General features: G+C 58.5%; 1 protein-coding gene across 3 annotated transcripts in view; it reads right to left on the bottom strand.

Annotated features, from left to right (window-relative positions):
- Positions 1-1,091: 1,091 nt before the first annotated feature.
- DDR2 (discoidin domain receptor tyrosine kinase 2) overlaps positions 1,092-25,164 on the bottom strand; it is a 51,170-nt gene continuing 27,097 nt past the window's right edge. For all 3 annotated transcript variants that reach the window (XM_053914705.2, XM_053914706.2, XM_053914707.1), the window contains exons 3-17: positions 23,901-24,003; positions 22,417-22,648; positions 22,021-22,168; positions 21,643-21,748; positions 18,915-19,098; positions 17,868-18,111; positions 16,578-16,640; positions 15,687-15,817; positions 13,997-14,210; positions 12,406-12,629; positions 11,196-11,323; positions 9,264-9,455; positions 8,771-9,005; positions 7,892-8,041; positions 1,092-6,737 (exon numbers count right to left, since the gene is read on the bottom strand). In XM_053914705.2, coding sequence (XP_053770680.1) covers positions 6,603-6,737; positions 7,892-8,041; positions 8,771-9,005; positions 9,264-9,455; positions 11,196-11,323; positions 12,406-12,629; positions 13,997-14,210; positions 15,687-15,817; positions 16,578-16,640; positions 17,868-18,111; positions 18,915-19,098; positions 21,643-21,748; positions 22,021-22,168; positions 22,417-22,648; positions 23,901-24,003 — 2,489 coding nt within the window. In that variant the 3' untranslated portion in view covers positions 1,092-6,602. The remainder of the gene's footprint in view (positions 6,738-7,891; positions 8,042-8,770; positions 9,006-9,263; positions 9,456-11,195; positions 11,324-12,405; positions 12,630-13,996; positions 14,211-15,686; positions 15,818-16,577; positions 16,641-17,867; positions 18,112-18,914; positions 19,099-21,642; positions 21,749-22,020; positions 22,169-22,416; positions 22,649-23,900; positions 24,004-25,164) is intronic.

Genomic DNA, 25,164 nt, shown 5'->3' on the forward strand with positions numbered 1-25,164 from the left:
GCCCGCCGTCCAATCAGGGGTCCGTGACACCACCTGCCACACCCCCCGCGGGGGTGGGTGAGATAGGCCGGGAGGGAGGGGCCAATGGAGGGCCAGCTCCCAGCCAATCCGCGCTCTCCTGCTTTCGCCGAGCAGGTGTTCCCGCCCCACCCGCCAGGTGGCGGTGCGGTAGGGGTGCGCTCGGGTTACACACAGGCCTGGGCTCTGGCCGCTCGTATTGGGGCTTTTGCCTCAGAGCCTCCTCATATATCAAAGGGAAAGTTCGTGTCTGGGAGCTGAAGTTTGGGGACTGTCCCCTCCCCTTTACCTGCGCCGCTTTACAACCACTTCTAGTCCTAGATCTCTAAAAAGTCATCGTTGGAACATTGATTTTATGAGGAATTTTATGTAGAATTAAACATATACGAATTGCTAATTTTCAAAACTTGGGCGATGGGATGGAATCAAAGGGTCCCAGAACTTCACAGGAAGAAGGGGGACGTTACTGTAGCCTCCTCCAGCTCTTCTGGGGCGGGTGGCATCGTCTGTGCTCCCTTATCTGTCATGGCCACCACTGGGGGAAAAAATGTGTTCACATTATTCAAAACAGTGGAAGTCCTGTATAGACACAGTCTTCTGTCTTGCAGGTAAGAAGTGTCATCCTCATCTCTGTCACAGAGACTGGCTTATTCCCAGTGTTCACAGCTTTTGTTGCTCTGTGTGTGCCTGGGCAGTTACAGAGCATGTGTGAATGTAGAAGGGATTTCTGTGTATCAGACAAGACAACTTTGTGACAACAATAAAGATTTCCCAATTACTTCTGGGCCGGATCCCCCAGAACTGGACTAATGCAACAGCATAGAATCCCAGACTCTAGTAGGTTTGAATCTCCAGAGACCCGGCTGCTTTTCTTCCAATAAAGTCAGCTAACAGGTGAGAGGCCCTGGTGGAACCCCCACTGCTGAATCCCCCCGACGAACAGGGGCAGCACTCTGCACACATGTGGGCTCCACCCCTGTGCCTCGTCACCCCCCAAAAAAGGATGCAAGGCCCACGGGGGAAGGGTGACAAAGCCCAGAACCCATGCCATCTGCACAGAAAGGGACCGTTCATTCATTGGTAGCATATTTCTTTAATCATTGTTATTTACAATGTATCATCTGACAGACTTACAGAGAATAAATAAAGAAAAGAAAATATACAATTGGTATCTCGTGGCTTTTTTTTTCTAATATGTAAGAGAATTCTTACATATTTTATTTTGGAATGACTAGGATAGTTTTAAGCAGAAATTGAATCAGTTTGCTCTCTGCCCCTTGACCCAACACCTCGCCCCCGACAGTCTGCAGAGCAGGCCCAGCCCCTCCCCCCTTGTGAAACCTGCTTCGTGTTGCTTCCAGCAGTCACCGGACCGCAGGGGAGAGCCTCGGGGGTCGTGGACAGTGAAGTGCGGAAAGTGAGCAGCTGGACTACGGACTCGGGGGCCCTGCAGGAACCCTCCCGCTTTCTGTTGGTTCCAAGCCTCTCCTCCAGAAACCACGTTTTCCCTTGAAGGGATCACCTTACCCCGCTGGGCTCTCCCTGGTGTCTCTGCTGACCCCCCCTCCACCTGCGGCTATGCACTCGGGAAGGCAAGGGCGAGCTCTGGGCTCCTCCTGCCCCTTTGGAGGTTTGGGGAGTGGTGGATGTAGGCATCTGCGGGAGAGACCATAAGGTTTGCTTCCAGTGGGCTGAGTTGGGGACCAGCGTGTGGCACCTGGTGTCTGCACGGGGTGCCTTGTACAGAACGACCTTGAAATGCTGTCTCAAGCCCTCGAAGGCTGACTTAGCCATCAGGAAACAGACCGGTGACGAGCCTGGGCCCTTTCTCCCTTTCCTGGTTTGAACACGGACTCTGTTCGCCACAGCAGGGCAACTCTCCCTAACTCACCCCCAGCACACGGTGTGCTGTTTCTGCTTCTGTATTTTCATTCAAAACCAGCACTCAACAAACGTGCGGAATGACCGCACAGGACATGGGTATGCAGTGGTGACCAAGTTGCCATCTTGTGACCCCCCCCCAAGTGGAGCAGTTAGGACACCACCAGCTAGGAGCATCGGAACTGGAAGCTCCACACCCCCGGGGTCACTGGGGATTTGCCTTTAATTGGGTCCATTGTGGTTGCTTCTCCATTTCAGAACAGATACCTAGGCAAATGAAACCTCCCTCCTTCTCTGCAAACGGTTTATCACACCTTAGAGGACTACACCACAGTTCTCGATTCCTTCCAGGAGCTGCCCTGGGGCCGGAACTCGTTGCCACCTACTTCTTGACCAATCACTGGGCCACACTCAAGGCCTCTCTGCCACAATCGCAAGCCCTCATCACTGTGGGAACAGCAGGAGCCACCCAGATTTCCCTCCTCGCCTGGGTCTCTAGCCAGCGAGCCCCAGGCAGGTCTTCCTGTCCTGGGTCCTTCCAAGTTGTTCTGGCTTGTTCCAGATGCTAAGCAGCCAAACGAAGTCAGCAAATGTGGGCATAGGCTGGGCTGGGTAATGCTCATGGATAAAGAACCTGGCTGATTCGTTACATTCTCTTTCGGGTTTTGGACAAGTGGATCCAGCTGGTATCTTTCTCACTACGAACCAGCTACTTAACCAAGGGTTAAACCTACCCAGAAACTAAATGAGTACGTGTGAAACACTGTTGAAATCCGAACACTCCTGTGGTTTAGTTACTGGTAGTGGAGCAAGGTCAGTTTTCTGGCTTTGGAAATGCATTGGTGGTTATGTAAGATGTTCGCGGTGGTGTTAGGCTGGGCCACGCTGTACTACTTTCGCAACGTCTTGGGAGTCCTAAAGTCTTTCAAAACAACAAGTTTTGGGAAAGGGACACACCAGGCAGTCGCCCACCGAACGACGCAGCCCCCGCAGCAGAGCACCCAGGAGGCCCGCGATCCAATCTCCGGGAACAATTCCCGCCTCTTTCCACATCAGTTCCGGGACACTCGCCACAGGGAACAGACACCCATCTGTTTCTACAGAAATGTTACACTTCAGTGCAGAAGGATCTCCCAGCATACACCGGGGCTGAAACTTCCAGAAACATTCTGGGGCCTGCCGCAGGCATGGCCAGAGGTCAGAGGTTGGAGGCCTTACTGAAAGACTAAGATGGAAAGACTAGAAATTCAACTCAGGACCCAAGACTTACCAGCCCTATTTGAGGAGCGAGCTAAGCCTTAACTGTAATTTTCTTCTTCTTTTTTTCTGTTTTGTAGTTTCAGGCAAAACAGACACTATTCTGTTTCCGAGTATTTCCTTGGAATGTTTTCCTCTGTTTTCCTCTTTCGGACTCTCTCCTTCTCTGTTCTCCTTCCACTCAAAACACAGGGCTGAGCTCTCTTCCCTGCGGGGAGCCTGGTGGGGCGAGAACCTCCTGCGACTCCCAGCAGCACCCAGCCTGCACCTCTGCGCGGGCGTCAAACCAGACTGAGTCAGCCTCACTCCAGCCTATCACCTCCCTGTTTCCGTGCCCTTCTGGGCTCAGCAAGGACCCCATTCACAGACGCTAGAGCCGGGCCACCAAGCCTGGCGAAGCTCCGTCAAACCCCGCTTGCAGGCCTGCATCCAGGGCAGCCTGGAAAAACCAGGCCCGGGGTGGGCAGGGCTGATGGATTCTCCACTGGAGGACCCAGGCACTCAGGCCCCCCGTCACCCACTTCCTCTGAAACGCAACGTCCTCCCTGCTGGGTGCTCCTGGGCCTCACGCCCACGAGGAACTTTCTCTTTCTCAAACCCCGAGAAGCTCCTCCCTTCGGTTTCCTACGCCGCCCCCCGCGTCTCATTTCTCATCAGTACGATCTCCATCATCCAGCATTTCCTCCTGTCCACACACAGCTGCCCTTCCTCTTCAAGACACTTACTTTTCCTGCCCTGTCTCAGCTCTGTCTCCAGCGTGGAGTCGCGACCGACTGCGCTTCCTGACCCCCCGCAGCCCACCTGTGAACGGTCTGTCCTTCTGCTCACCTGCCTCCCATTCAGCCACATGCAAGTTCCTTCCCTCATCTGCCACCCCCGCCCACACTGTGCTCCGTCACAGTCTCGGGCACCTGAGGGTGATCCTGCCCCTGCACTAAAGCCACCTCCCCCGTGGGGCCTCCCCGGGCTGGGCCGTTTCTGAGCACCAGAGTCTGGTCTGGCGCCAGGTCGGGCTGAGCTCCCTGCCCATCGCCCAGCCTATGTATACATATCAACCCAACCCCAGAACCACAATCTGACATAAAACGTTCCACATTCTCCCACCTCCTTCTCTAACTCATTTCTAGTTCCCTTCCTCTACCTTAGATCCGAGTGACTTTTAAATTCCCCACACGAGGCCTTCACCACCCACCAGCTGCGGGCTCTTGGTTTTGTGCTGTGAACTCCACGGGAACGGCCAGGCCGCGATGAACCACGTGTCGGCCACACAGAAGTGGGCCCTTCCCCATCCCAGAAAGGGTAACAGTCCGTGACAACACGCTCTGGCCAGCTGCCTGAAACCGGTGACCCGTCTGATGCAAGCCCAGGAAAACCCAGACACACTGAGTTCACTGGGAATCTGACCATTTTTCTGTGGGATCGTGAAATGCGGTGTGTTGAGGCCGAATGCTCAAAAAAAATAAGAAGGGGGATGTTAGACAAAGGAAGGGGGAGGGGATGGCTTCCCTGGCCACCTAGGAGTCCTGGCCCACTCCGGTCTGGCCGGAGGCTGCACGTGACTCGGTGTGTTAGCTCCAGGCACACGGTGCAGGTCAGACGTCATTCTGGGCGGGTCTGTGAGCCGGTTGGGGGAGAGATTAGCACTTGAATGGTTGGGCTGAGGAAGGCCAGGCCTCGGCCAGTGTGGGGGCCTCACCCGAATGGAAGAGAAGGTGATACAGCTCCCTGCGGCCTGACACCTCAATCTCCTCCCTCGATTGCACCAGGGACTGAATCCCAGAACATGGAGGGGAGAGGGCATTTGCTGGGGGAGGAGAGGGACCTGCAAAGGGCCCCAGGGTGTGGGGCTTCTGCATCTGCTGAGGCCAGAAGCAAGGTGAGGGCTGGCACGTGAGGTCAAGTGACAGAAGCAGGCCCCCGGGGTCAAGTGCTCTTTGTGAGCCTGGGACGTGTCCTCTGCCACCTTTTCTGCATCTTCTCTGTGGGACTTGGGGGTTCCCTTCCCTGTTTCCCACCGAATCTGAGGGTGTGTGGTATGTGGGGCCTCAGCCCCAGTTCTGACCCTGCTCCGATGGGACTGTGTGTCTGGTCCCGTGAATCTGGAGACCGGGCACCTCTGCTTCTCTCCTGGCCACAGCACCTCCAAGGCACCTGCCCACCGAGCCGGCACAGTGGGTGACATCTCCGTCACGCCTGACCCGCGCAGAAGGCCACCCAGCACAATCTCACGCCACTTCTCTGCACTCCAAAGCCTCCGTCTGTCTGTCTGTCTTCCCTAGTTCCTCAGCCTGGATCTGAGCCTCTTGAGGGGCAAAGGCCCCCGCCTCCGGAGGCAGCCCACTCATCCTGTGAGCTCCCTGTACAGAGGGGGCATCAGTGTCCCTGCAACTGCCCCTCGCTTCTCCGAGGTCAACCCTTCAGAACACTCACTGCCGATCTGCTCCCTGTCCTACATGCCTGAGAACTTGAACCCCGGCCCGCGAGGGCCGCAGGGTATTCATCCCCTCAAACAGCCGCCTGCCTTGGAGAAGATGAGCCACAGGGCCTGGGATGGAGCTACCGAAACACCCATTCTTACGGATCCAAAAGCAAACTTTCCCTAAGACACACACCCGGAAGTGTCCAACAAGAGGAAGAGGAGGGCCCTCTGCCGGAAGGAGCGGCACACCTGTCACCTGTCCTCCTCGGGCCTTTCTCCCTGTGTCCACTCTGCTGAAGAGTCCTTCCATGCATGAGGTACGTTTCTTGCTTTGCAAACGACAATCCCCTTCACAGCACCAGGCAGCAAACACTCCTTCCTGCGCAGTCCTCTGCATTTCTAGGCGCGTCCCACGCCACCCCGACCCCGCCCACGAAGGGACAAAGCGCCCATTCCGGGAGCGGGGGTTCTCAAGCAGGTACCAGCTAGTTGGCAGGAGAGAGGCACGGAGGGCGGGACAATCCAGAGGCTGCAGGACGAGACGAAACCATCTGTGACCGGTCACTGGAACCACTTCTTCCGAGTCTCCACCCTCGCCGAGCGTTTCCCCCAAACCTAAGCTCAGGTTTCCAAAGATATTAGTATTCTTCAAGTTTTCCTTGCTGAAACTACTCCTTTAAAGGCAACGTGGAAAAAAAATATTGTAGAATCTGCACATTTATAAACATAAGCATATTTAACCTTTATAAATTATCTAAATCATCTAGCCTTTCTTATCCAGCACGCTGGCATATCAATGGAGATTTCTTTACTGGATTTTATCTGCCCTAGGCTTTTTTTTTTTTCCTTTTTTAGTTCTTTAATGTAAAAAACAAGTATATATGGGCCAGGGGTGGAGAGTGGGGGTGCAGTGGCGGGAGCCGAGGGACAGAGAGAGAGCACTTGGTCCAGGTGGCGCGGCCGGTGGGGCTGAGAGCTGGGTGTCGCCAGGCAGCCTGGGCGCAGCGCGTGGCCGGGCGTGGACGCCTCACTCGTCCCCCTGCTGGAGGAGCAGCAGGTGGATTTCCTGGAAGGAGGGCCGGTGCCTGGTGTCCCTCCTCCAGCAGCTCAGCATCAGCTTGTACACGGAGTCCGGGCAGATGGCGGGCTGGGGCAGGTACGTCTTTGGACCCAAAAATGAATACAAAGAGAGAACATTGAGGAAAAGAGGGGGAAGGAAGAGTCACCGCATCGCTGTTTCATTTGCCTGCGTCCCACGGTCTTGAACTGAGGTCCGTGTGGTGTCCCTCCTCCCCTGTGACAGAGTCACAGGAGTCTGAACCCCTCAGCCTGTCCCCTCCCCTTGTTTGGTCTGCAGCAGGGTTTCCCGAGGGCCGGTCTGGGGTCCCATCACCAAGCAGAAAGACATCGCAGCTGGAAACCGAGGGGTCAGTGCCCTATCCCTTTAGACCACGAGCTTCCAAGGAAACTCTTCACACTTTGTCAAGAGAAACTGAAAACAGACAAGCTGAGTGTGTTTCTTCATTAGGGAAACGATTGCCCGGGACTCCAGGAGCTCGCGATGGAATTCAGAGCATTCTGGGTTTGCCTCGGCTATGACCCCACGTAGGAAATCCCTGCCAGAGCTCAGGTCACTGCAGGTCACTCCGCATTATATCTGCTGCCTCCGATAAGCTGGTGACGTCAGCCAGGCCACTCGGGGAAGACCGAGGCCCCATGTGTGTGGCCCATGACCACAGCACCCAGCGTGCAGCTGGCCGTGGGGAGAAATCGCTGGCCCCCACTCGAAGGCCGGCCTTTTACAGTGCGATTACCAAAATTCTAATAATAAAAATTAAAGCAACCCAATATAAATGATAAACTTACATATGATATTTATACAACCGTATCTAATAAAATGTAATACTGTCGCATGATCAACTGTACTTATAATAAATCACGTTTCTTAAGTTCATGGGTTAAATTTAATACATTTTTATTGAAACTGTAAACTTGCAGTTAGCGGCGAGGCACTCCCTCCCTCAGCACACGGTGGTGATGTGTGGCTTTGGCCTCGGCTACGGTCAAATATCGGACCTCACTACTCAGCCATCTGGGGGTCGGTCAGAATGTATTTGGTTCACACCAGTGTTGGTGAACCCTCTGACACTGAATGTTTTTAAATGAGTGACAACAATTACACCCCAGAGAATCTGGGTCGTGAGTGACAAAGGACACCACCCAGGTAGCCCGTCTCCCAGCCCAGGCCTGTCCTGCCGCGCCAGGGCCTGCCTTGCTCCCACCTGGGAGAGCGCCCAGGCCCCCGACAGCCCTCACCTGCCGGCCCTGGTCCCGGAAGAACTCCCCGGTGTTCTCGATGACCTGCTCGTCCGACAGCTGGGAGTAGGGCTGCTCCTGGCAGAAGGTGAACGTCTCCCACAGGGTCACTCCGAAGGCCCACACGTCGCTTGCCGTGGTGAACTTGCCCTGTGTCGATGAGGACAAGAGGGGAAAGTGGAACAGGTTAGATTTCCATGGCTCAGTGTCATCCCTGGCCCCGCTGAGGGCGAGGCCACCGTGTGAACCCATCACGACCTGCGTGGAGGAGCTCAGAGGATGCCGTGAAGCTGACACCATCCTCCAATCTCAGCTCCAGGCTCCTTGGGGCGGAACCATTGGCCCCCAGGCCCCCACTCAGCTCCAGCAGAGACACTCCGGGGAAAATGACTCCCTTCCCCACCCGTGGTCCAGAAGACCAAGAGTTGAATAAAAATCCTAAAGCAATGAACAATGAACTTAAAAAGTAAATGGTAATAATCATCAAAATAAAAATATAGAAATCAGTGTAAATAATTAATTAGAAGTATGGTTAGGAAATTAATACAGAAGAAAATGATTTTGCGTGGATAACATTTCTTTTAAGTGATTTTTTAATATCTTAAACTAATTAAAACCCTTCAGTAGGTGGAAAGGAGAGAGGGAAAAAAACATTAAATCTCTTTTCATGATGGGTGTATTTTTAACCCTTCCATGTGAATTTTCTGTCGTGAGCATATTACATTTGCTGCCAGAAATGGGTGAGTGTTAAAAACGATAGTCAGCTCTCAAAGAGGACAACCCCAAGTCAACGCTGACCTGGAGGCTGGTGGTCTGTCTCCGCTGCCCCGGCCACCCCGACCCGCAGCCACTGACCGGCCCCGTTGCCCTCGCGCTCACCAGCAGGATGCTCTCCCAGGACATCCAGCGGATGGGCAGCACCGCACGGCCCTGGATGCGGTAATAGTCCCCGCTGTACAGGTTCCGGCTCATCCCGAAGTCGGCGATCTTGATGGTGTAGTTCTTGCCCACGAGGCAGTTCCGCGTGGCCAGGTCGCGGTGCACAAAGTTAAGGGAAGAAAGGTACTTCATGCCCGACGCGATCTGAGTCACCATAAACTTCAGGTTGGCGTAACTGAGGAAACACGACGGAGGGGAAGTCGCCAGTGGACGCAGGGAACCATGACCAGGGCCCGTCCTACCGCGGGTTCCAAGAAACGGGCCGAAGCCACCACATCCCTCTCTGCTGGTCAGGAGTCTCTGCTTCCCCCCACCCCCACCCCGGGCAGCCGCGCCCCACATGCCAGCCCGCCACGCAGAGTGTGGCTGAGCTTTGGGGCTCACCGCCCCCGTCTGCAGCAAACCCAGGGTGCCAGGGACACTGGCTATTCACCTGACCGTGGGCGCCTCGCTGGGGGCGGAGCTGGGGGGCTCGTGGCGGGAGAGGAACTGGTTGAGGTCGCCGTTCTCCATGTACTCGGTGATCATGCACAGGGGGTCGTCAGCGATGCACACGGCAAGGAGGCGGATGATGTTGGCATCCTTGAGCCGGGACATGATCTTGATCTCCTTAAGAAAGTCATTCCTTTGGGGGACATACACACGGACAAGCCCAGAGTGGCCAGAGTCAGGGCCCAGAGGGGGAAGTGGGCACAGCTGCGCCTCGCCCGCCCTCACACCCGGCCTGGCTCCCTCGGACGACCTTCGAGAGGACAGAGAACTGCCCCCTCTGACCCCCGCCACCAGGGCTGTCTGACTCCACACACCCTGTGAGCTCTCTGAGAACAAGGCCTGTGTTTGGGCACCTTTGCATCCCGGTGCCCAACGACACGCCCGCCACACGGAACGGGGTTGGCTGGACGAGGGACACGCTGCCCAGCACGACTCTGCGAAGGGACGCCCTTCACTGACAAGGAGCCCCAAGCTCACTGGCGTGTTTACCCCATAAAAAGCTCCGGGCCGCTCCATCAATAAAGCAAAGAAACTTTTTATAAAGTGGACATTCGTCCTCAGGCTTGTCTGCTAATTCTGTATTTTCTCACGTTGGTTTTTCCAAATAAGGAAGCACCAGCTGTTGTCCCAACAGACCACAGAGAGCTGCTTCAAGTTCAAGGTGGAAGTCTAGGGTCTCTTCATTTGTGTGAGTGTTTGGTGACAGCCACCCTGAGTCACACAGTGGCTACACACTTCCCCGTGGCAACCTTTGGGTCATGAAGCCACTACCCCAGGTTCCCCGAATGACAGGGGCAGGTCTGCTAAGTGTCCAGGAGTTCTCTAGGACCCTGGGCATCGGGCTCTGTCAGTGGACCCCCCAAACCATATCAAACACATCCACCCCAAACAGGGGTGTCCATGGCCGGAGAGGGGCCAGTGTCCTGGCCACCCACCACGGCTCGGCGGGCATAGATGCAAGAGCAGGGACACCGTCCCCACCAAAGCGAACAACAGGCAGAAGCTCATCCTGTCTGGGGGGTGTCAAGTACTCGGGAAGAAACACTCTGTCTCCCTACGGGACCCCAGGGCGTTACCTGCCAGTTCAGGCCAGCGCCCTCAAGACTGGAGTCCTCAGGTGAAGTCCCAACCCCTCTCCGTTCTAGTCCCTGGTCTTCCCTCTCCGCCCCACCCCCGGCCCTATCAGCTTGTTGGGCGTTTCTAGTGATGGGGACAGCCAGGCTGAGAAGATTTCTCTCACTCTGAGTCTCAGCGAGAGGAAGCTGCCCACACGAGTGGGGAGGCGCGTGCACCCCCCAGATGGGGCCTCGTCCGGGGCACGTCCAACAGCTTCCGGCCGCACCTCTGGGTGAGTAAGCTCACCGTCATAGAAGCGGAAAGGCCATCGGACAGTGGCGTGGCGGGACTGTGCCCTACGGAGGGGAGGGTCCCAGTTTGGGACACAGCTAAAGGACCGTGCATCCTTTGTTTGAGTCCACGGACGCTTCTCCAAGTGGAGGTGGCTTCTCATGGTGAGGGCTGCAGGACAGAGAAGGGAAGGAGCACGAAAGAGAAAAAAGGATGAGAAAGTAAAGAGGGAGGCGAGAGGAGAGCACAGGAGGCGGAGCAGGAGTGCGTGCCTGACCGGCAGACGAGGACACTTGGCCGGGCAGACGGTCAGGGGTGAGCGGGTCTCCAGTCCGGTGGGGAATGTGCGTTTGTGTCTGGGGGAGATGGAGGACCAAGGTGAGGATGCTGGTCTAGCAGGAGGGAAAGCGTAACCATGGAAACGTGAGGCGGCTCACAGGCCCCCCCCTCGCCAAAGACAGCGCTGCCCGAGAGTTTCCGGGAAGGCCCCCCGCCAAGGGAAAGTCCCAACGCCGAGAGCGCAGACCTGGCGTTCTTGTTGGCGTCGGCCCGGAGCATCTTCACGGCCACCAGCACTGGCGGGCCGGCGCTGGCGTCGGGCGCAAAGCCTTCGTCTCCCAGCTTCTCAGTGGCCTCCACTTCGCAGAGGTGGACCTGGACAAGAGGCAAGACTCAGTGTCCCCACCACTGCGTCTCCGAAGGAGTCGCAGCTCTCCGCGGGCGCCCCCAACCTTACCACGCAGCCAGACCAGCAGGGGCCCCTCGGGGCCTGTGGGATGAGGCCGTGACTCAGATAACTGGCAGAAGCAATGTGGTGCGTGACGCCTTATGAAGGAAGTGAACACGGTTCACGGAACACTGACCATGTGAACGGGCACGTCTGCGACACAGCTCCGCTCACGGTTACACGGGACTCGGTATAAACGCTGGGAGCTTTCTGCATCGTGCGAGTCCCTCTCTAAGACGATCTCTGAGTATGGGGTCAGCATCTTTAGCCCAGGGGCAGTCGGGGACACGCTGCACCTCCTGCCTCACCGAACCTATGCAAGGGGGAAGCGAGCCGTCTCCTGATTTCTGGGAACCCGGTCCCGATGGCCAAGCGTGACAGCCGGAGAGCAAAGGGCAGCGCTGAGCTCCCAACGCAACTTCAGTCCCTGCAGCGAGCTCTCCGGGGGCTGGGGGGCCGAGGAAGGGGCAGGGACCGCAGGCCTGACTCGGAGGCTGCTGAGTGGAGGGCTCCTCCTTGTCTCAGCCAGAGATTCGGTCCCCAGAGGCTGCTTCTGGGACCAAACGCTGGGCAAGGTTGTTTTTGACCATTTCACACAAAACTCCCATTAAAGGGGAAAAAACCAAAGCGGCTCTCAGCAGTGGGTGTCCCTGGGCAGTTTGTAAAGGGCAATCGCATCTCACAGGGGCCCACCCTCTGGGACCCTTATACAAACCTTGAAAATACTGAATGTTTTTCAGAGTCTCTGGTAAGACCAGTAACTCCCCTGCTGTGAAAATGCCTACCTAGTCGTTAGGCGACCTGGGAAACCCCCGGAATTTGGCAAAGATGAGGTGGACCCAGCACCGTGTTCTCAGGGGGAACGTGCGTGGTTGGGGTGCGGGTAGGCACATGGAGGAGACCCCCAAGGGCGCGTCCACATTGGAAGGAATGCACTGCTCTCTGTCCGGACACTTTGGTTCGGCCCCAGCCTCAGGGCAGCCAAGGCCTGGAGTTGGGGCCCACTCACCTCCCCAAACTGGCCTTCCCCCAGCTTCTCCTTGAAGGCCAGCAGCTTCCTGGGGAACTCCTCCACCGCCACGTCCTTCCCGGACAGCAGGTCCATGGTGAGTGCCGGCACAGAGTAGGTGTTGCCGCCGGTCACCCCCTGGAGGTTCACGATGTCGGCTTCGGCGTAGTGGGGCACCCCATCCGGCCCGCAGGCCTGGGCTGGCTTCACGAGGCCGCTGCAGCCTGGAAGACAAGGCGGGGGGGGGGGGGTCGGTCCAGGCGGCTCTGGGGGGTCTCTGCAGGGAGGGCACCCTGAGGGACAGGAAGGGGGGCAGGCACGTGTCCCCAGGGCTCCTCAGAGGCTCCCCTCGTGGCCTTCAGCGGGGAGGCCATGGGTCTGGCCCTCATTCTCTCTCAGGCTACAGGGGCACTGTCCTTGGGCGACCTTGTGGGGAAGCCAAGCAGGAAGGCCCAGGCTACGAAAGGCAGGAATATCAAAGGCTGATGATCTCACATCATGTTTCTTTCATTGTGAGACACTATCGCTGATTTGATGACCTAGTCTAGGTATTTAAAATTTTTCTGATCAGCCCTGCCTGGTGTGGCTCAGTGGCTTGATCACCCGCCTGCAAACCAAAGAGTCGCCAGTTCGATTCCCAGTCAGGACACAGGCCTGGGTTGCGGGCCAGGTCCCCAGTTGGGGGAGCGTGAGAGGCAACCACACATGGATGTTTCTCTCTCCTTCCCATCCTCTCTCTAAAAATAAAATCTTTAAAAATTTTTCTGATTATATTTATATGATCTAGTTTAAGACACTCCCTAACTTAAGGGGGAAAAAGATGAAAATGTAAGGGTGGATGTTTTAAACTTCAGAAAATAAGTCAAGTCCTCCAGCCTAGAAAACCATGGCATTTACTCCCTTATTCTTGCCGTCTGTGGGACCCGAGTCCAGCGTTCCCCTTCCTCTCTTTCCTCAAAGGACCAAGCACCGACCCCTGAGATCCACCACTCCCGCAAGTGGTCGGTGTCCCCTGCTACTGCACCCCTCAGGGGTGCCCTTGTTGCCGACCTCACGAAGAGCCTTAGCAATGTCCTCAGTGTCCCTCCTGATGTCACCCACAGACCCACACCAGTTTTTCAAGAAGCACTGGGAAGTGAGCTAACCCGCCCTGTTTTACACAGCAAAGCCGAGAAACGGTCACTCTCATAATAAAATCTCGTGTGATTCCGACAGCTTCCGCCCAAGAGAAGTCAGCTCAGGTGAGGTAACAGAGACCCAAGGGAGGGTCAGCCTGGGACCCAAGGGTTTTTTCCTCCAGGGGAAGCTGTAGTGTGAAGTGCACCCCTGGTTGGGCAAGTCCCTCGTGGAGGCACTTCCTCCTGCGTAAAAGGAGGGGCTGCACTGGGTGGACTGTGTAGCCTCCGCTGGTGGCCCCTTTGGTGCCCTTGCTTCCCCTCCCGACGGGGCTCCCTGCCAACTTCTGCTCGGTGCAGGAGCAAAGGAGAGGCGCTCAGAATGTAGAAGGAGGCGGGGCTTATCCCCACCAAGCAGCAGGCAGGCTCCTCTGGCCCAGGCCCCTCCCTCGGCCCCGCCCACCCCCGGCCCTCACCTGGCTCCTCCTCCCCCGGCGTGAACTCGGGGAGTTTGCGGATGAGCCGCGAGGGCTCCTGGTAGTCCGGGCGCAGGGGGAAGATGCGGTCGTAGGTGGAGTTGGACCCCTGCTCCTCGCTGGGCGAGGACGAGCGGTTGTTGTTGAACATGCTGGACTCGCTGGGCAGGGACAGGCTGACGGTCATCTCGTCGTCCAGCATCCTCCGGGAGGCCTGCGGGGGAGGGGAGGCGGGGGGGCTGGCTGCACGAAGGGGACCCTGCGTCCCCTCTGCCTCCGGCTCCCCAACTCCAGACGCAGCGCAGGCACCCGCCGGGGGAGGGGTGCCCTGTGACCCAGGAGGACCCCTCAGTCCTTCACAGCTGGTGCGACCTAACTTCTGTGCTGCCAGCTTCCCTGAAGCAGCTGTCGTTTACCTGACACTGTAAGAACCTATCGGTGTGACCACAGAGCCCAACCTCAGAGGTTTGGTCAGAGTGGACTCGGCTGGCTGGCCCTGCAGGGCACTGATGGGCTGGAAACTAAGTTTAGATGCCCCTTAACTCACCAAATGGGCTGTGAGGGGCAAATCGCTGGTTCCCCTTGTCACTTGGGCCCCACGTTTGTAGGAACCAAAAATAAAACGGCCACAGAAGGGTAATTGGACCCCGAGGTGGATTACACCTGATACAGGGATAGAACAGCCAACCCTCATCCTACCTAAGGTGACCTGTCTGCTCCTTCCCAAACATGCCCGAACATGGGTACTCGTGGCTCTTTCGTGGGTCCCCACACATGGTGGGGTGGAGCCCAGCTCACCACCCTGGGCGAGTTCCGGGAAAACCACACGCGTGAAAGTCCTTGTGGACAGTGAGTGTAGACAAATGTAATAAAAATTATTCAGATAATTTGGCCTGGACGAAACCCTCTGAAGCGACTCGGAGGCTCGGAGGGATGGACAATCATAACTTTCAGTGCACGGAGAAGTAGGAACACAATTGTTAGGGACTTGGCTGGGGTGTGTTCTAAACACACACACACACACTCTCTCTCTCTCTCTCTCTCTCTCTCTCTCTCTCTGAAAAAGCAAGCAAACAGCAAAGAACCAAAGGAAGAGTATTGTCAGAGATTTTTGGTAGGCGTCAGTTGTCCCTCAGAATCAGTTGTGACTGCTTTATTTAAAGGGCGCACGCCTGCTCTGGCCTGGGGGCTGGGTTGACTGGAGCATCGTCTCATACAACAAAAGGTTGAGGGTTCGATTCCTGGTCAGGGCATGTGCCCAGGTTATGGGTTTGATTCCTCAGTCTGGATGCATACGGGAGGCAACCGATTGATGTTTCTCTGTCACATCCTGTTCCTCTCTCTCTCTCTCTCTCTCTCTCTCTCTCTCTCTCTCTCTCGCTCGCTCAAATCAATACCATCCTTGGGTGAGGATAAAAAAGAATGCACCTGCCGCACCCCACCCCCCTACTCAGGGGATCAGAATCTCCGAGGGCAACGCCTGGGCGGAGATCTCACACATTGGGAGGGGTGGTCTGGGGAGGTTCCCTGGTCTTCCCTCTGAAAACGAGACCGTGGGCGTGCTCACGCCCCTCTGGCTGCCACAGCTACGAGCCCCTCCGAGCCCATGCTTCCCGGCAGCCTGGTGAGCTCCCGCCATCCGCAGGCTCTCCTCCCAGCCCGCCCTCTGCGCCCGGGCAGCCGTTCTCACCTTCTCCAGCATCTTCTGCCAGAATTGCCTCCAGAGGATGATGACAATGATGGCCAGGAGGATGAAGATGATGGCCACCAGGCAGCCAATCAGGATGCGGGTGCTGCTGTCGTCTGCCTTCAGCATGGGGTCTGTGAGCAGGGACACAGAGACGGGCAGGTGAGCTCCGAGTGGGGCCAGGAGGAACCTGGGGACTGGACCGGGGAGAGGATGCAGAACCTGGCCCTTCAGGACAATCTCTCCAGCGGTCACCCTAACCCTCTGGGTCCTGTGCCCCACAGCAGCCCCCCACCCGCCCGGGCCACCGCAGCGCAGCCGCCTCCTGCTCCTCCTCATGTGTCAGACCCGCTAATGGGCAGGTTTTCCATTCTTCACAAAGTTGTGTTTCTCAGTCCCCACGGCCTGGGGCTACGGGCCCCTAATCACACCGAGTGAGCACTGGGGGACATTCTGCATCTCTGAGACAGGACAAGGTGGCAGAGGGGCCTCTCTGGAGATGCGGGGGTCACGCATTCCCAGAGGGATGGTCCTGTGGCCAGGGAGTGCGGCAACCAAAGATGCACATTTGCATATTCATCGCCCTCAGAGGCCCCACCCATCCAGGGAGCCCCCTCCATGGGACCCAGGTGGAAATGTCCCTTTCCCTTTCTCTGCTTCCCGCTCCCCAAACTCACGTGGAACAATGGGAACAACTAGGGGCTCCCCTTGGATGGCTGGGTTTCGGAGTCAGTGACCCAGCCGCACAGAGTGTGGGCGCCCTTAACTTTGGGGGAGAGCCGTCTGCGTTCCCAGGGCCCCTCCTCATCCCCAGGGGCCAGGCCTCCTGCACAGCCCCCGCCCCCCTCCGGGAGCTCCCTCCTGCCTGTTTCTCTAAGGAGGATGCCCACCTACCGTAGGTGGCGGGTGCTGAGGGCGCGGTGGACGGGGCTCCGGAGCTGTTGTACATGGCGGCATCTGTTAGAGACGGGGCGGTGGGGAGGTGGGGGGTGTCAGGGCTGCGGGCAGGACCTCGAAGCCCCAGGTTTACGGGATGCAGGTCACGACCCAGCACGCGGTGAACTCAATCCCATGGGCTGCCACCGGCCTTTCTTAAAAATGGCCTCATATAACTTATTGAATAAAAATATCACCATTCTTCTGTGTCATAAGGGCAACTTTTGTAAAAGTTTTGTTTAAATTATTGTATACTAGGTGCCACGGTACAAGGAAGTTTAAGGAACGGTGATGGGGAGGTTTGGGGCCACACGTTACCATAAAGCTTGTGTAAGAAGTGAGGCCCAAAGTCAGCAAAGCGGAGAGAGAACGCAGCCAGGGAAGTGGGCCTGGGGTGGGGCTACCAAACACTCTCTCAGGCTAATCAGGCAAAATTTCCCCCAATGAAACAATCAATTGTTTCAGGGTTGTTCAACAACCCTGAAAAAAAAATTTTTTTTAAAGCGTATAGCCCAGTGTAGGAAAAACCCTCAACAAAAATAAATACGGAACAGACTGAAACAGCTGTAGCTACGGCATCCCATCAGCGTGCAGCACCATCAGCCAAACCAGACGCAGTTTTTCTAAAAGGGCCGTTCCTGATTAAAAGAGACATTTAGGAATATAATTAAGGCAATTCCCCAAGAGGGCCCTGGTTGGGCCCCTGTTCCATCCAGCCAGCCGCAGGAAGACCCTGCTGGACGACCAGGGACGGGCCACGAGGTGCCGTGAGGGCGTCACCGTGTTGAGGAGTGAGCGTGGTCAGACGTCACCATGGCGTTGCCTGTGCAAACGTGGCGTCGTTTTCTAGAGTATCCGGCCAGTCTTAGGAAGGCAGGCAGGCAATGTCTCAGATCCCCCTCGAAATACGACAGCCAGGGGAGACCAGAGCAAGCAGGCGTGGCCGACAAGACAGCCGAGGGACAGGCGGGCCCACTGTTCTCCTGACTTTGTGCATCTTTAGAGATTTTCATTTAAATGTTGCAACAGTGTCCCGGCGGCCTTCCCCTCACGTGGCTTCCTTCACAGGACGTCCCTAACCTGTCACCCGGTCCTGTTCTAGCCCTTCGTGCTCCTGGTCTTTTAGACAAACGTGTCCCCTCTGCCCCCTCTCTGAGCCCCCACCAGGGCAGCCAGGGCACAGCGAGAAGCCTCCGACCAGATGGGGCTCCCCTCCCCGCGCCCCCCCCGCCCCCTCGGGCCGGGCACCGGACTGGAAGGTGATCTCGCTGAACATCATCCAGGTGTCGGCGAAGTGGTACTGGCACTTCACGGCGCTGGCCATGCGGTGCTGGAGCGGCACGGTGACGAAGCGGGCGCTGGGGTTGGCGTCGTCCAGCACCAGGGGGAAGGAGATGGCCTGCGGCTCCCACTCACTGGACTCCGAGCGGAAGTAGCACTGCACCTCCCTGAAGATCTTCACGCCTTTCTCGAACATGTTGTTGCAGTGCACCTGGGGCGGGGGGAGGGGACGCCGCGGCCCGTGGGACACCAGCGCACACAGAGACGTCCGGGGTCACCCACACTCCAGGCTCCCTCCGGAACCGACTCCCCAGACTGGGAGCAGTCACCGAGTCACCACAGCGACCCTCCCGCCCCCGGAGCCAGCTCTCCTGCCAGGAACTGTCTACACACAAGAAAAGGGTCGCTGGTTCTATTCCCAGTCAGGGCGCATGCCTGGGTTTGGGGCCAGGTCCCCAGTAGGGGGCGCACGAGAGGCAACCACACATTGATGTTTCTCTCCCTCTCTTTCTCCTTCTCTTCCCCTCTCTCTAAAAATGAATAAATAAAATCTTTAAAAGTAAATGAACTGGGGAAAGAAGAGCAGGAATCTTCCCACAGGACCTCGGTGCTGTGGGTGGGCAGAGGTTGGAAAGTGAAGCCCCACCCTTTCCCGGAGGTCAGCCTGCTGGGAGCCCCCTCCCTAGAGGGGACAGGCAGCACTCTCCCGGGCATGACCCACAGTTTAAAATTATATTTTACAACTGAGCCATTAGAAGTTGAGACCAACTGGTGGCCCTAAATTAATTGTTTTCTCCTGACCGTGGAAGGTGGCACAACTTCATCACGGGCCTGAACATGCTGTGTGTCCTGCAGACTGAGCCGAAGGGGTGCCCCGGGGCTGAAACCCCAGATCGTGAGGGGCAGTGGCCTCGGGAGACCGCCTTGCTGGCCACGGAGGAGGTGGCCAGACCGGCGAGGTCAGGAGCCTGTCCTGCAGCCCCGCCCCCCACGCGCCCCGAGCCAGCCGCTGACCTTCATGGTGGTGAAGTTCCTGATGCGGTCGAACTCGAACACGATTTCCACGTAGCCGTTGGCGGCGCTCTCGTTCCTCCAGCCCACGTAGTCGTAGCCGGGCCACACGTGGTACTCATGTGTCTGCGTGAAGTCGTCCAGGCCCGACACCCCGTCCGTCAGCTGGCCCAGCCCTTCCGTCATGCTGCTCCACCGGGGCGGGAGGGAAAGGGACAGAGGCGCCGCAGTGAAGGGCCGGTCAGGGAAGGGCTCTCCCGCACCGGGCCCCGGGCTTTGAAGAAGCTGATTATGGCGGAGGTGGGAGGGTTAGGAAGAACCCCGTACACAGGGCCTGGCACAGAGAACGCCCCTGGCTTATTACAAAACCTCTTAGGACAAAGGCACAAGTGTGTCATTCTGTAACATGACAATATCACCCTCAAGCACACCCTAGGACGAGTTAGGTGACAAGTTCAAATTAAAACGATACATTGTCTCGGCCACATTGTGACCCGAGGAACCACACTCGAGCAGCCTGACTCCTGCGGGACCCAGAATTTCGGGGATGGACTCACTGCCCTGCGTCAGCACACAGCCACGTTTCCTGGAGTCGCGCTTTACAAAGTGTCCGACTTTGGTTACCTCTTCCGCAGCAAAACGTTTCAGCAACGTCGGATCATTTCCCATGCTCTCTGTCATCTATGGTGCCCTTACCCCTTCTGAAAGACGGGCTCTGTCTAACAAGTCTCGTTACAATGACTCAGTGTTATCAAATGCGCTGATTAGCGATGAACGATCCCCCGAGGGAGGGAGGGAGCCCACTCAGCACCCGGGTCCCGGGGCTGCTGGGAAGCTGTCCCCACTCCCCCTTGACTGGGTGTCCTGTCCGGTCAGCCACTTGGTTCCAACCTCTTCCACCCCACGCCTCCGACACCCGACCTGGCAGCAAACTAAAGGGCGACAGACCAGCAACCCTTGCACCCAGCCTGGTGAAAGGGGGAGGAGCTAAAAGGTGCAGACTGGCAGCCACAGAACCGTCTGGGGCCGTGAAGTCCAGCCCCCGGCCGAGAGTCGGGCATGTCACCATAACTCTGCACGGGGCCAGGTGGGCGCTGGACTTACCCTGGGACCCCTTCGTAAATCATGGAAACGTCTAATCACTGTGCTGTACGCCGGAAACCGATACAGACTAACACTGGAAGCAGACTGTATTTGAAAACTGTATTGAAACGCTGCCAAACTGAAACGCCCGTTCAGACTTGATTTTCACCCGATTTGTAGACAAGGAGAGTGGCTGAGTGAGAGGCACGAATCTTAATATGGCCGGCGCTGCCCATGTGACTGTCCCCCCTCGTTCCCAGCCCCAGAGTCACCAGGCAGCCAAGGGCTCCGTCCTCTGCGCCCCCCTGCCTCCCTCGCCCACTCCTGGGCCCTGACACTCAAGACAAGACCCTCCACAGCAGGACATGGCCACCTCTCTGGGCTTCAAACCTCCCACTGCAGTTCAGGAAACTGCGCCTCTTTCCCTCAGACTTCACAACCAGCGGTGATTCTCTCGTCTGCACCCTGTTCTCTGCACTTCGGAATCCCTTCGAGTGCCCCCCGCCTGGGCCGTCCCCCCACTCTTCGGGGCCCCTTCGGAGTTCGCCCATCCCGGCGGGTCAGTCGTGCCCTTCTGCGTGGGTGTGGCCCCTCCCCTTTCACAAGCGCTTTTCTCGCCCGTTTGCCCACACGAGCTCACAACGAGGAGCAGGCGCCTCCGTGCCAGGGCCTCACCCTGCGCCGGGCTTCCTCCTCAGCTCGCCCCTCCGCCGAGCCCGTCACAGAAATGGCTGCTGAGCAAAGACTGAGGCACTGAGCTGGGGTCAGTCCTCTTGTGATGTCCGGGCGGGGCGGGACTGAGCGGGTGGGAGGAAGTGACCAGGAGCAGGAGGACAGCGGTCTGCGCCCCTCACATGGGCCCACAGGGCACTGGGCCTCCCCACTCCAGAGTGACCAACCTCTGTGTCTGGTCTGGGCCTCGCTGGGGTCTGACCGCTGTGCCGGGCAGCACTTCCGCAGGTCAAGACCGGGCTAAGTGACATAAGGGTGCTGAAGTGGGTGGGCGAACAGCCAGGCTGGGCGCCAGGTGGGTCCAGGTGTTGTCCAACCCCAGTGTCTGTGGGGCCTGAACAGGCTGCCCTCGTGGGTCCGCCAGGCCCGTCCGCTGCGCTAGCTCCTGCTGCGGTCAGGCCGTTCCCCTCCTCGCTCCCCCCACTCGCTTCCCCCACAGCCCCCACTCTGGTGGCCAGCTCGCCCTGGAAACACGCCCGTCATGCTAAGCCTCACTGGTCCACACCTGTTCGCAGTTTCTAAGGCATTCACAGTGAAGGCGATCAGTCTTCCTGAACCTGCTGCCTGTCCGGTCCATTACACTGGTAACTTCGCCTCCGTAAGTCGGCCATTACTGGGCCGGACCACACGCCCTGCGTTAAGGGTCAAAGCCTATGGCTGCCCCCTCAGAGCCACCCTGGGGAGGGGCTCAGTGTGGTTCATGGTCGTCCTGCCTCTGCTTTGTCCTCCCAGGCTGGGCTCTGCATTCCCGCAAGTGAAGACTGCGAATTCGAGTTCATCTAAATGGGCTCCTGATGCCCGAGACCAGGTCAAAATGAACACCGGTTGACTGACTGACTGACTGATTGTTCATCCCGGGGATTCTCTTCCATTGGCCGTTTCCCCGTTCCGACAGCCGGAGTGCCCCTGCACTCACCTGTAGCCCACGGCTCCATCGTAGACAGAATCGTTCAGGTAGATGACAGAGCCCCCGGGGAGCACGAGCTGCTGTCCAGCGGGGGCGTTGTAGGACACCAGGCCGTCTGCGAGGGAGACACGGGCGGTCAGCACCTTCGGGAGGGGGCAGCCAGCCAGCCCCGGGGGCCCAGAGGCGCAAAAGCCCGTCTGTGCCGCACGCGCACCGGGGCCCCACATGGGAGTCCCGAGGAGCAGTCCCCATAGAGGTCCGCAGGGCGACGGGGAACCTCCGCTCCAGGGGCGGGCCACACGCAGGCCGGGCTGGCCGAGCGAAGGCCCCTTCTCCCCTCGACTGCAGAGGGAGAGCCTCCCTGGGGGTGGGTGCCAGGACACCCACCCAGCCAGACGCAGCCGTACAGCTCCACCCTCATGCACACGTTCATCGCGTGGTTGGTGACGGGGACGAAGCGGACAAATCTGGCCACGATGGGCGGCTCCAGGTCCTTCAGGAAAATGTCATAGGGGTTACTGTTTCCGTCCAGCACCTGAGGAGAGGGCAGCGGAGAACGTTGGGGTGACTCTGCTCCTCCCAGGTCATCACCCCCGACGGACCCGCACCTTACAATTCGAGGAGAGAATCATCCACTCGGCTTGGTTTGCAGCCTGGGAGCTCCGCTCTGACCCCCGCGCCCCACGCCGGGTCCCACGGTTACCTGCGGACCACGGCCGCACACACAGACAGCCCGTGACGTCCTCCCACGGGCACGCCAGGGCCCGGGCGTCTGCCGCCTACCTGCCTCCCGTGCCGGTTCCGCCAGGAGATCCAGCGGTTGCCGTCCCGGCTGTAGTTGATCTTGTACATGGGGGCGAACTCGATGCCGTGGCCCCCGGCGTGGCGGCCCTGGGTCCCCACCAGCGTGATGAAGTGCAGGCTGCGCAGGTCGATCTGCAGAAACTCCTTGAGGTCGTCTGGTTCCACCGGGACCTCCGGACACCAGGCTCCGTCCCCTTCTTCCGAGTCCAGCCTGGGGCACGAGGGGTGGGGGCAGGGGGCACCGTGCGTGAAGTCCAGGGCATGTCTCCCAACCCCCAGCAAGCAGCTGCCCGCCCTGGGAGACGACGACAGGGGTCCAGGCCAGGTGGACGCCCCAGGCTCACCCCAGTGGTCAGACTGCCACCACCACACCCGCGGGTGGCCGGGCCCCGCTCCGTGGGCCCCAGGAACCCGGAGGACAGCCGCCACCGGGAGCTGGAGGCCTTCGGGTCACACGGGGCCCCAGCTCCATGCTGACTTGGGATCTCAGTGGAGGTCCCATGTTGTGCAGCCCGCCCCATGGCCGAGCACCGGCCCCTCCCCTGAGTGTCTCAGCCGGACAACACTGGCCTCGAGCTGCCTGGGAGTCAAGTCCCAGGGGTGGGAGGGGTGGGAGGGTCTCCGGTGTGGGCGGTGCAGCGGGCAGGTTGGGCAAGGCTGCTGGACAGAGTGGAAGCCCATAGTGGGCATGAGGGATGTGGGCGTGTCAGGCTGTGGGGGAGCAGGATCGTGAAATCAGTGTCAGGCTCACGTGGGGACCCTGTGACCGCGTTCCCTCTCCCCTGCAATGTGCCTTCCCTCACAGGTGTCACCTGCCCCTCGGTGACTCTTTCCCACCCCACCCCACTCCCGTCCTGGACATTGCAGATGGAATTTAGGGGGGCTGCTTCCCCTGGGGGTGACGCCAGGCAAGCATAAGTCAGAGCTGTGCCACCAAAGGATCAGCTCGCAGGAGGGGGTGGGCCCCAGCAAGCACAGTGGTTTGGGTGAAGGAGTTTCTCTCCCTATAGGACCCCTGGTGTCAGAGTGCAGGCACGAGCCACGTGCCGTGCTGGGGACCCTGGACCGAAGGGAGGGCGTGTGGGGGACCTCACTGCATGTCACACGGTGCGTGAGGCTTCATGGAGAAGGGGACCAGGGAGAGGACGGGGTCTCTGACCCTGATGTCCTACCTAGGCTTCCCCTCCCCCCAGCGTCACCGCTGAGCTGCTCCCCACAGCATCTCCCAGCGAGGAGAGAATGGAAGGCCCTGGGGATCACTGAGCCCCTGCCGCGCAGTGGCTCTGGGCTGTTGTGGTCTGGATGTCACAAGACCAGCACCACGGCCAAGCCTGGAACTCTCTCCCTGAAAGTGCACGGCCGCGGGACAGGCCCTGTGAAGTCCTCCCCATCCCTGCCAGCTCCCACCAAGCACCAGCCCCTGCCCGCCGCCCAGAGCCTGTGATCCTGGGGACGACCCTCACCTTCCGTATCGGGCAGCCGTGGATTCTGACCACTGACTGGACGCGGTGATGTCCTCATCCGGAATGTGGCCACCCGACATGCCCAGGGGGTAGCGGCACACGGCTGGACCGGGAGAAACCAAAGACAGGAGATCTTCACTCATCTTCCCAGAGGCTCCGGGAGGAAGGGGGCTGGTTAATGGACGTGGAAAGGTGGCCTCCAGTCTCCCAAAGCCCCCCGCGACCCCGGCTGCGGCCTGGTGACTCTCACTCAGCCCCTTTCTCTTCCCGGCTCTACCTCCACAGTGGTTACCATTCGGGCGTCCGCGCCGTGACCCTGGGCCGGGCTACCGTTTGGTCCAAACTTGGACAAGCACCGTAACGTGGCCCGTTGGGTGACATTTCCTCTCCTTTGGTAAAGCCCGAGGGCCCTCCCCACCTCTTCCTCAGCAGGTGCGCAGGCTCCCAACGGTTTATCCCAGTGACCCCGGCCCCCAGGGGTCCAGAGCATTCTTCTTTCCGGGGAGCCGATTTCAAGAGACCAGGGCGGCGCAAATCCAGCAGACCTGCCCGTGAAGGGGCCCAGGAACCAGCGTTGCCCCATCAGCACCCAGTTTGGGCCCCAGGACCCTCTGAGACGGGCCTCCCCGTGCCCCCAAGGGGGAGGCACCGGGGCTGGGCTTGCTCTGCTGGGCATGCCAAACAGACAAGGAAGGAGGACAGTGTGTGTGTGAAATGCTGGGTTTCAGTGTGATGGCGGCCAGAGAGCCTGGGGTGGCGGCCCCTGAGAGACAGGAGACAAAGGCGGTGAGCCCCACAATGATGCCAGCATCTGGCCGTGACCATGGCCGCTGCACGGAGGGGTGACAGCGCAGGCAGGGGCTGGACGGAGCATTTCCTGAGCTGAGGGGACGAGAGAGGAGCCTGCAGAGGACCAGCGGCAGGACCTCTGAGCACGCAGCGTGGCCACCACCATACCCACGGGATTCTCGGCTATAATTGCGTTTCAGATGAGCAAGTATGTTTTTAGTGTGAACGGGCCCCGTACAATGGAAAAGCCAAACCATCACTATGGAAGCAGGAAACAGAACCTGGAGGGGGATCCGCTGACTGACCCTGAGGCAGAGCTGAGAGAGGGTAGAGCTGGAAAATGCAACCAGCCGTACCGGCGCTGCTGTGTTCAAACCCTGAGGGGGGCTGGATGAGTTAGGGAGCGTGGGAATCAGATTCCTGGGGGGTGCAGGCTGGGCGTACAAGATCGAACATGCTGGCCAGGACGGAAAAC

This window comes from Desmodus rotundus, chromosome 12 (genome assembly GCF_022682495.2).
Source record: "Desmodus rotundus isolate HL8 chromosome 12, HLdesRot8A.1, whole genome shotgun sequence".
Taxonomy (NCBI): Eukaryota; Metazoa; Chordata; class Mammalia; order Chiroptera; family Phyllostomidae; genus Desmodus; species Desmodus rotundus.